At 36.5% G+C, this 11,723-nt stretch overlaps 1 protein-coding gene across 1 annotated transcript; it reads right to left on the reverse strand.

Annotated features, from left to right (window-relative positions):
- LOC109228678 (transcriptional adapter ADA2-like) lies at nucleotides 701–11,184 on the reverse strand. The gene is made up of 13 exons (XM_019393839.1): nucleotides 10,901–11,184; nucleotides 8,917–8,972; nucleotides 7,919–8,097; nucleotides 6,705–6,770; nucleotides 6,400–6,525; nucleotides 6,258–6,318; nucleotides 4,678–4,738; nucleotides 4,556–4,599; nucleotides 4,222–4,317; nucleotides 3,641–3,863; nucleotides 2,640–2,850; nucleotides 1,529–1,846; nucleotides 701–1,321 (listed from the first exon to the last, which is right to left on the reverse strand). The coding sequence occupies exons 1-13, from the start codon at nucleotides 10,951–10,953 to the stop codon at nucleotides 1,130–1,132; spliced, it is 1,686 nt and encodes a 561-aa protein (XP_019249384.1). The 5' UTR covers nucleotides 10,954–11,184; the 3' UTR covers nucleotides 701–1,129.

Consider the following 11,723-nt stretch of genomic DNA (forward strand, 5'->3'; position numbering starts at 1 on the left):
TATTTTCTAATCAAAATTTGTACAGTTACTCGCTTTTAGGAGCGTGCAATCACTTATTTTGTTTGACTCAGCAAAACAAAGGCCACGTAAGCTTGGTCAATGGTCAGAGGAATTTAAAATTAATGTTTTATACAAGTGCAAGTGCCTGATTGAAACTATGCGGAGTAGCGGGACCGGGATGTCAAACCCGAATAAGTAAAAGTATCTGCCAGGCTATTCTGCCGTATTTACACTCTACCAAAAAATAAATGACGTGAAACTTAGAACAAGAAACTTCTCATGAATTCAAATTCCTTAAATTACTTGAATTTTAATCTATAATGCACATTTTTAAACTACCAAACTAACTTTCTAACCATTATTTTCAATATTGTAAAGCATATAGAATATAGAAAAGCAACGGGGCGTTACAAAATCAAAACATAGAAACCAATTAAGAATAAGATAATGGCGTGCAAAGTGCAATACTATGCACTTTTTGAGGAACACGGCATAAAATTGATACTCAATCCAACTGCCCTGTTTTGAGGAAAAGATAATATAACAACATACACAGTAATATCCCACATCGTGGGGTAGTGTGTACGCAAACCTTACCCCTACCTTGTGAGGATAGAGATGCTGTTTCCAATAGACCATCAACTCAGAAAAGTATAAGCACCACATTAATGGAAATATAGACAAGAAGGGACGAGGAAAATAAAAATAATAATACAAAAGAAACATGTGTTAAAATTAGCTTTTAACCAGCAAATTATTCTTAAATCTAATTTGATGTATTAACTTCACGTATACGCATGCCTCAAACAACAGCATACATTTCCAACACACTACTTTTCTTCCGGACAGATAACTGACAAAGCCATAATAATTACAATGCTAAAGGGAACACTGTAAAAAACTAGTGTTACGACCCTCATATTTACAACGTTAACACTATAAATGGAGTTCTACTGCATGGCTTTTCTTCCCGCTGCAAGTACGCGATACCATCGAACAGCAATGTCTTCGGTAACCTTCATTCTAACGTAAAGCTTTAGATAGTTTGGAAGAATTCAAGCATAGAAGTCAGCCATGCCACTTTGGTACTAAGTAGTGAAAGCATGCTTGAACCTGAGAAGTAGCAATATTATGCTTGAGCAATGCCCTTTTTAACAAGCATCTCATACACTTTGTCCAACTTATTCGGATCAACATTGAACAGACCATGAGCATCAGATTTCTTGGTGATGTTGCCATTCAAGATCCCCATAGACATGGTCTGCAACATGTTTAGATAATGAGCCGGCAGGATTCTGATCTCATCACAAAGCTGTTTTTCCTGCATTTGCAATTGCCACAAATGCAGGTTAAGATTAAAAGGATGCAGCCATACACTAATAACAAAAAGTTTCGAAAATTATCGTCTTTCTGGGAGCACTAAAACTGTCAGAATAGCCACATCAATCCCCATTCTGGTATATATAGTAAGTCATATGAAATCGATTGCATGGTTAATGATCTGGCAGCAGAAACAGAAGATTCTTACAGCTTCTGAGAGTAACTCAGCCCCGAAAAAGCCACTGACGTCCCAAACGTCTAAAGCACTTCCAACACCATGTGGTGCGGTGGTTGATGATAAGTCCTTGTAACAAGAATCCAGTATTTCAGGGCCTGTAGCAACTCCTCTGGGGCTGCTGTTATGCTCCACTTTAAAGTGACCTGCTCTTTGCAAATATTTGCCACTTGGGCCACTCTGGGAGTTCTCCTTTAGTCTAAGCAAATTTTCTCCAGTTTCCCGCTTTCTCTTTTGTTCAATATATCTTTCAGCCTCAGCTGAAGTTCGGCAACCAGCAGCTCGGGCATCCTGGGTGCAGGGACTGAATATTTCAATATTTAACACTAACTTGAAAACTTAATAGACAAGACACAACATACAGTGTTTAAATTTGTCACATATGCCAGAAGTACGTGCTTGAGCCAACCTATGGGTCTTTAATTTTCACCAAATTTTATTTGCTTTAAGAACTTGAAATGCATACCATGCAACAACCACTACCTACAGCACCCAATGGTATGACCTAACTGTTACTTAAGCGGGATGAAAATCACAGGAGACCAGGGTCCAAACCTCAACAGACGCAAAATATGCTAGATTCTTTCTTGCCTAAATTTTGATGGACAAAGTGACCGAATAATTGTGCTGATGGGAGGAGTAGGCATCCTACGATAAGTTGAAGTGCGTTCAAGCTGGTCCGGACAACACCATTACAAGAACAAAAGAAAAGAGACCACTACCTATGGTTGAGGAAAATAGCTTGCTTGTAGACTTTATGCATGGTAGTAACAAAAATAGGAGAAAATAAGTTGTAACTTTTATAAAAAATGCTTACCGAGTATATCGTTAAATTATAAGATCAAGTGTTCAAAGTAATAAAACATTATTTTTTAAAATTCTGCATATTGAGTTTGTGTTTTTCACATTCCCAATATATTAGTACTGGAACATGACGTTTTAATGTGTAACAAAACATGATTACGAGTTATTAATGTTCCAATATGTGTATACGTATTATATTCATTCCGAAGAGATTCCAAAGAGCCCAGAAAAGAGGATCGTCATCCTGGAGGTATGCTATTAGCAAGACTTCTCATCTAACCTGAAGATCTTGTATTCGTTTTACCATCCGGTGCTCCTCAATGATGCTCCTCAGGAAATCCTCATGCTCCTCTTTTGAATTAAAACGCATGAACACCCTGTAGCAACGGCAGATGTCCTTCTCCTCCGGGGTGAGGTCTTTCTCGAAAGGGTCAGGCTGAAGTAGATTTCTTTCCAAAATAAAGTCCTTCCTACGTTTCCTCTCATCAAGCCTGCAGAATATTAACATATTGAAGAATTTCACAAACTAACACGAATTAAGGGTCTCATGAGCCATTAATTAGCACATCAGAGCAACTAGCATAGACAATTGTACTGTATAATTGCCTTCAATAGATACATTTTCTCATGAATACATAGTTCAAAAATCCATATCGACAACATGAAGCACCAGAAGAGCCTAACAGGGATTCGCTCCCAACCCCCCCCCCCCCAACCCCACCACAAAATCACAATCACGGGAAGATTATCAACCAGACCCAGCGAGATGTCAAGAGGGTATTGAACTACCTTCAATCTGAGGACAACTGAAAATGCATACAGGCAACAGAAACTTACATCGAATGGAATCTATTTTTCAGACAGAAGAGAAATGCATCACAGAAGGGGACAGTTAAAATTTTACAAAATTGCTATGTTGCTCAAGGCAAGTTGAAGTCCACTATTCATCCACAAGATTCCCGAGAAAACTAAAATATAGGTGGTTCTACCAGCAAGCATCAGTTGCTTCAGTTGAATGAAGCATTCAATAAAACCACCTTAAAGTCAAGAGGCCAATTGACATTTTCAGATGTGGCAAAAAGTTAATACTTTTAGAATCAGATAGCTCTCTTCTGCAATGATTCTCGCACTTGGAATGGTAGGTTGGGGGGGGAGGGGGGCGAGGGGGGGGGGGAGGAAAGGTAACTGATAGAGTTAGCATTTAACATTCAGTTTTTTGCATATGCTGGGGAAAAGGAGGAAAATAAGTACCAACATCACAGTTCTGTGAGGATTACTTACCTTTTATAGTATATATGCAATACCCGCAGTTTCAGTTCACGTTCAGCGTTGCTATCTGTCTCTTTAAATTCCATATCAGCCAGCATCTGCTCAGCATCATTATCGTATTCAATTTCAAACTCCCCTCTCTTGGAATTATAACCACTCAATTCTGTCATAGAAGGCCCCTCATCCATTGCAGGTCTAGGCTTTTTCTCTCCAACACTCCTGTCTGCAGGACAACCTAAAGTCGAACAACAAAAATCTCTTAGCATTTCTCTCAGATAAAAAAGTTACCATGTGTACTGTAAAGAAATTATCAAATCTAAGTACTACAGCAATGATATGGAATCTCCCATTCACAATCAAGTAGAAATTTGGACTAAGCATGTACTTGCATAACGTTCTTTGCCATATTTGGCTTTCAAAATATTTATGAACAGCATCACTCAACAAGAAGTAGTACTAAATAATCATACTTTATAAGACTAGTACATGGATATCCGAATCTTAAAGTGAACACCCTAATGCATGATAGAGCAATGGTGCACGAACAGTAAGCATCACTATTTTCTGTGCTCTAATGCTAGAGCAATTGATACCTTCCACTTTGATGCTATCATGATTCTCCTTACTATGGAGTACGCCAGATGTCCTCTTTCCAGCTCCTGTCAATGTACCAGAAGCAGAACCTCCAACTGAAACCAAATCCGCCATGATAGAGAAAGTAAGCGAACATATGCCAGCATAAACCGAAGGTATACTAATTTTCCCGCCATCTCTCTCTCTCTCCATACACACACACACACATTATAAATATATTACTGCCTCTGCAGGACATCAGGAGAAAATTTATTTTTACTTTATTCTTTTTTTAATGGGAGCTGAGTTGGGAATGATCATAAGGGTAGCAACTTGTGCCAGAAGCTAAACTACCTGAGGCAAGTCCAGCTGAATTTTCTTCCCGTTGATCTTCCATCCTGAAAATACGTGTCCAAATGTATGAGAACAGAGAAAACTATGAAACTTGCTTTTATTTGGAACAAACCCGACTATACTTGATTCTTGCAGAGAATGGAGACTCTTCTTTAACATTCACTTCCTGGGGAGCAGCATATCCTAACAAGAATAAACATTCAATTAGTAAGAGACAATGTGATTCTGAGAATGGTGGATATGCTTGTACTTCCTCCAAAGCAACATTACTCCATCATCAAGAAATGACAATATCTGCTGACTACAAATGGAGCATGAGCAGACAGGCCTATGAAAGAATGCAGAGACCAGACATTTCTGGCTATCCCTCTTTTTTGTTTTTTTTTCTGATGCCATGGGGGGGGGATACAAATGATCTTGGTCTGCTATATAATTTTTATTCATCAAATGAAAAGGAAAATTCAGGGTCCCAGAAAAACCTGAAAATTCTGTTTATAACCCAATACAGACACAATCTCTTGATGGCCGAACCAGCCAATTGAAGTAAACATCGGCCTGTCCGACATGAGGTAGGAGGAAAGCACAGCTTGATTGTGTTATGCAGTGAACACCAAACTGATGCACTGACAAGAAAGAGAAAGCGTACGAAGCAGATAACTAAGAGGCAAAACCATTATAGTGTCAGTGCCCCGTCTAGGGGTGTGCATGATTTAGCATATACCGAATTTCGGTATCCGGTATGGTATTTGGTTCAAGTGTTGAAAAAATTCGGTATTTGGTATGGTGTTCGGTATTTGGAAAAAAAAAATACCAAAATACTGATACCATACTGAAATACAAACTAACTTACACAATACACATATTTTAGATTATATATAAATATAAAAGCCCCTTCTTTATCCTTATAGGGTTTGTCTTTTTCGTTTTCTTGAGCCGAGGGTCAATCGGAAACAACCTCTCTACTCCATCTGGGTAGGGGTAAGGTCTGCGTACACTCTACCCTCCCCAGACCCCTTACTTGTGGGATTTTACTGGGTTGTTGTTGTTGTTGTTGTTATCCTTATAGGGTTTACTTTTTTACCTTTCCCCCTTTTTCCTTTTTTACCTACTTACATTTCCGCCTTTCCCACCTAGGCTTTAGAAATCAGAAATCGGCAATTTCAGTTTCCCGGCTATATTTATTTTACAACTGATGATAGTCCAGTTGAAAGTTCATATAAGATCACACATACCTTTCTTCTAACTCGCTCTCTCTAGAAATTGGAAGTTCTAGAAGACACTTTCTTTGATTTATTGTTTTATCCATGATTTTATTACCTCTAAAAGACAAAAAAACAGAGTTACAATCCTCTATCCAAGCTGAACAAACCGAAATTATCAAACTGAAACCAAAAGGAGAAAAGCCGAACCATACCGATTTTAATCGGGTATGGTATTGGTATAGCATTTTAAGAAACCGAATACCGAAAATATAGAACCAAAATGTCTAAAAACCAAGCTAAACCAAGAGACGAACACCGTTTTCTCCATTCTTTCAAGTTAGTCCCAATCTGACTTTAAGCTTAAGACCTTTTTTTAGTGATGGTGGGTCCGGCCAGCTTCTGCATACCTCGACTAAGAGATATAAAAAGCAAAATGAAAATACGAGAAAGAAAAGCTCTAGAGTTTATCCATCTCAAACAAAAAAAGCTCTTGAGTTTACCTTGCTCCTTGGCCATGGCGAGAAGTTCCTCTCTGCTCTTTCCCATAACGTGAGACATGTCCTAGAGAGATTGAACGTAGATTCAGCTTTTCATATTGAAGCCTTTGATGTAATGCTGCACTGTGTTACGAGGATCACTTACCGGAAGCGGAAAACAAGGAGAATTAATATATATGGTATTATAATGGTCAATACACTGCAATTTACTTTTTGTTCCAACATGTTCTGCAACTTCAGCCCAGTTTGCCAATCCGTACATTTCCATGCCCTACAAAAGAAAAGGAGGACAGGTGATAAACTAAAAGCAAGAGATCTGCAATCCTCCACAAATTATGTATAAGATCAAGATCATTAAGATACATTAAGAGAACTTGTAAACAAAATATAGAGTAGAGAAATAAATGATAATTGAAGTATTTAAACACAAGCAGAAAGATAGAAAACTACCTCTAGAAGTAACATTTCCTCATCTGCATTCCAGTCAGCACATATAAGAGGAAATGACAGGTTATCCTGTTGATAGAAGAAAGCCTTGAGTACATATCCGAGACATATATTTCAATAGAAAATAAGAGGTTATAAAAAGGGTGAGAATATAACTATGTAAAGTAGAAGCACAAAAGATCCGGACCTCCTCCCCACAAAGTAAATGTGTGAGAAAAATTGCTTTGGTTAAGATCATTGATCAGTTAAGACAGGAAGTTGATATCCACTGAACACACGCACCTACTAATCCCATTATTTGTAATTAAGCATGATTATAAGCTGGCATTTCACTCTTGAGCAACAGCTTCATAAGAACCTTGTTCCTATTTTGAGAGCACAATGGGCATATTAGCAAAACCCATGCTTTTAGGTTTGACAAGTTCAACAAAGTAACCATATCAATCTCTATTGCTTAGCATCCACATAAAACGTGTAAACTTCAATTCTACCTCTCTAAATATAGAATCAAAAGTCAGTATGAGCATCCAACTTACTTCCATCACATGAAAATCGTCTCCTGGACGTAAGCATCTCATTATTGCAGTTAGAACAACCTTTTCATGAGCATAATCATTTCTATCTATTATTTTCCATCTCATTATGAATCCAACTTAGCCCACTATCGGTAACTAGGTAAAGGATTATATCCAGAAGCTAGTAATGAAATCATGATAGTGTTTCAACAGACAGCAGCACGCTTTGACGAACAGGATTAGATCAAAAGCCATCTTGCTAGCAGATGACCATGGAGATAATTAACTATTGATTGTAGACACAGTTCTTACGACTATGACTGACCATCAAGCAGCTAGGAAGACTGCACAACCCTTTCATATTAGCTGAGTGGTCAACTTTCCGATATAAACCAGGTATAGAGTTCACCTTGCACAATCTTTTTAAAAAGGTCTTTAAGAAGTTCTCCAGAGCTTTGTCTAAAGCAATTAGGATATACACAAAATGATGATATCTGCTTCAGCAATGTGAGATCAATGAGGAGCATGAGCTTTGAACAAAATATACTCCGAATTAGGGCTGCAAATTAAGACTGCTTCAAGCATTTTCCCGACTTAAATTATTTCTGTCAGTTGATAGATACGAATAACACAATAAGAGAAGTACTTCACTGAAGTAGTCCACCATTTTGATGAGAAATTCAATTAGATGAAGTCACTAACCATAACCCTATACAGATGATTGCTTTTGTGAGGTTGCACTTCTGCTCCAACAGAAAAGCATTCCACACAAAGATCAAAGTCAGAGCACACAGCACATTTAATTCGAATCCTTCCAGAGATGTCTTTATTGCAATAATTGCAATGGTACAAAGCTTTTTTGCCGTCGCTCAATACTTGGCCTTCATATATAGAGACAAGACAAATTATAAGGTTCAACTTAAAACGGGAATTAATTCGTGATTAGCATCTGAGTAGAACACCAGGCATAACAAACAAGGTTCCAGAAATTGTAGTTACAATGCATGTCTATGTCGTGGGAGAACACTTACAGTGAAGACTCATAAATTGTTCTTTTTTTTTTCAAGTAAGAAAAAGAAATAGAACAATTTATGATACGGTCTGACGGTCTGTTCCGCCATGAACAAGATTAAAAAATATGAAACACGAAATAGAAGGTAAAAATAAAATTTTGTTCCACAAACATGGTCACAAACTGTGATGAATAAAGAATTATGTACTTTCTCTCCATGTGAATCTGACTTGGCACTTTAGTATGAGAAGAATTAAATTTATAGTCTTAATTATTTATTTATGATAAACAGTTAAAATTTAAACAATTTAGTGTTCGTTGCAGAAACATGTTTGGTCTTATGTTGAATCTAGTGCTTCTTTGAGAGAAAAATAAAGCAAAAGGTTTTACTGAAAAGAGAAAACGAGAATTCCCCATGAATTAAAATTTGTGACACACAAATGTTGCAAGACTTTCCTCGGGAAGAGAAAAGGGGGTTCTATGAAAGTTTTTTGCTTCATACAAAATGTCGCAACACTTTCCTCTTCAAAGTAAGACTTTCTTTTTGAGATAGACGGAGTAAATAGTTCAAATGTGTCCAGTTTACAAGTCAAATGCATGTTTGTTTAAACTGAGGGGAGATCCTGCTTTTGTAAATTTTTCATTCCCCAGGATGCTAATTACCAATGTATAATCTCAAAGACCATACCAGCAGCTGCAGTATCAAAATTCTCCACATTTGGTACTGTCCTTTTTCTCTTTGACCTACCAAAGAGTTAAAGGGGGCAAGGGAAAGTAAGTTATGATATCAGGCCAATAAACCATAGAATCAAATTAAATACAGCTCTGTATGAAGCAATGATAAGTACGGAACTACGTTTACATAGACACATATCCGTACATGATATGTAATGCAAGAAAATTTAAACTGTCTATGCACTTGCGAAAAGCAATGTTCTAGACCAGAAGGTAAGGATCTATATCCGAGCAAAAAGTTAAGTAAGCCATTTGGCAACGGAGCCCAAGCATCAGCTATCACTACTGCTGCTCTGTAATACTCCCTCCATTTCAGTTTATGTGAACCTATTACGATCCGGGGAGTCAAACAAGATTTTCTTTGATCTTGATTTTTGTAAATACTTTTTAAATATTTTGAACTGTTAACTATTGTGACTTATAGTATTTTTTATGTAGTTTCTTAAGTATGTAAATTTTAATACAAAAAGATTGAAAATTCTATGTTCGAATTCAAACAAAAAATTAGTCAGTTTGACCCAATGAGAAGAAAAGGAAAACAAAAGAAAAAGTAATGCACTTAATAGCTTGGTTAACTTTTTAAAGTTTAACTCTGAGATGTTAAGAAACAAAACACTAATGCAAGTGAGACTGACACGTCTAAAAGGGCAGCCCGGTGCACTAAGCTCCCGCTATGCGCGGGGTTCGGGGAAGGGATTGTATCTCATTAAAAACGATTTCCTTTTTTCAAACAATTAGGATCACTTTGGCAAGGTCAAAGTAGCAAGCATTGAGGCTAAAATGAGATAAGGTCGCTTGAAATGGTCTGGCCATGTTCTGGGTCGACCTCTAGATGCATTGGTATTTAGGTATGAAATCATGGTAGGTGAAGGTGCTAAAATGGGACGAGGTAGACCTAAAATCATTTGGAAGAAAGTTATTTCGAAAAACTTACAATTTCTTGGAAACCAAGTATAAGTAATAGCAACTAGTAGGAAAATGTATTAGTCATGTTAGTACATTATTTAGGTCTGATGCTTTTCTAGAGGCATCTTTATCATAGGTTTATATGCCAATAAAAATATAGAAACTTCTAATATTATTTTTTACTATTATTTATATATATTTAACTTATTTTTTTACTTTTACTTTTGTGAATGAGTATGGCATGAGATGAGTTTAAATGGAAAAACATGGTTAGTCAGGATTCAGATAGCCGATCCCTACTTGTTTGGGACTAAGACATAGTTGTTGTTTAGGAAATGCATTGGCAAACAAATCATTGGACTAGCCTCTCAAGAAAACGTAATTCGAATAGCAGCTAATACACGCTTTTATATCAAAAGTAACAAAAATGTAAGGAAAAGGAAAACCTCAAATAGATATTAAATTATCAATCAAGGAGCTTTTTATTCGGTTCTACTAGAGCTAAAGAAATTTAAACTTGATTCTTCTACTGAGTTAGAACATGCCACTACATCCTATGCAATTTGAGTAAGCTCCAACTCATATTAACAGAGATTGAGAAACAAGACGCTCGTATTCCACATCAAAGACCTGCAACTCAACCTCTCTTTTCTCCTCATAAAATCAGTATCTAATATTATAATTCAACAATGCTATATCATCATTGATTAATCGAGCCAATTCAAAGTTCAAACTAAGACTTCCAGTCTATCTCTCATTTTCCTTTGTATCTCCAACTCTTCTCTTGTTATATAACCTAACAACGATAACTTTCTTCTTTGCTTTTTCACTTAGTCAGTATCCTATACTTTGGTTGCTCAATATACTAACATAAATAATGGAGTTGTAGCTTAACCATGTTCAAGTATCATGCACAAAACACCAGAACTATTTGGAAATACCTAAATATTGTGCAAATACTATAAAAGCAGACTAAAATTCGAAAAAGAATCGTTAATCAAATTGAATAAGCAAATTATAATTTAACTGACCTCTGACTTGGATCATCATCGGCGGATTGATGTACGGCCCGAGAACGACCCATATTTTCTTAATTGGAGCTCCGAAATTGAAAAATAGAGCTTCAATTGACTTGCTTGTAGAACTAAGAGGTGGAGATCTCTGATGTCACTGCACTCTAGCGTCTCACAACTCCGGCTATGGGAAAGATAAGTGCGATAGATTATTGGCAAAATTCCCAGATTTGGGGAATAAAGTATGTCGATGTATACTAAAAGTTTAAAATTAAATTCTAACTGTTTAAACTAAAAGTATTGGAGTAACACTTATTTAATGTTTATATAGTTGGTTGCGAGCGTAATGTTAAAGTTGATCATGTGTGTGACCTATAGGTTTCGTGTTGGAACTGAAAACTGTTGATATTTACATTAGGGTGGGTAGGCTAACTGCATAATATCCGTATGGGGCTGGACTTTTGCATGAATGCGAGATGATTTGTGCCCTTTATAGTTGGTTGTGAGAGACACTTTTAAAGAAAAGATTAAGCAATGTTTAAAAAACTAATAATTATAATAAAATAATAAAAGAAGAAGAATAGTATTGTAGAGAAAAGTAGAGAGAGAATTCTTATTGATTTGGGATGAATTACAATGGAATAGTACCTCTCTATTTATAGGGAAAGAGTGACTTAGTCACCAAGTAAAATCCTAAGATCTTTCTAAAATATAGACATTCACCTTAAATAAAATTCTATTTATAACACTCCCCCTTGGATATCTATTCAACAGATAATGTGCCTCGTTAAAACCTTAACTATATTAAACTAGTGGGAAAAAAATTCTAGAGAAGGAAAAA

This window comes from Nicotiana attenuata, chromosome 7 (genome assembly GCF_001879085.1).
Source record: "Nicotiana attenuata strain UT chromosome 7, NIATTr2, whole genome shotgun sequence".
NCBI classification, from domain to species: Eukaryota; Viridiplantae; Streptophyta; class Magnoliopsida; order Solanales; family Solanaceae; genus Nicotiana; species Nicotiana attenuata.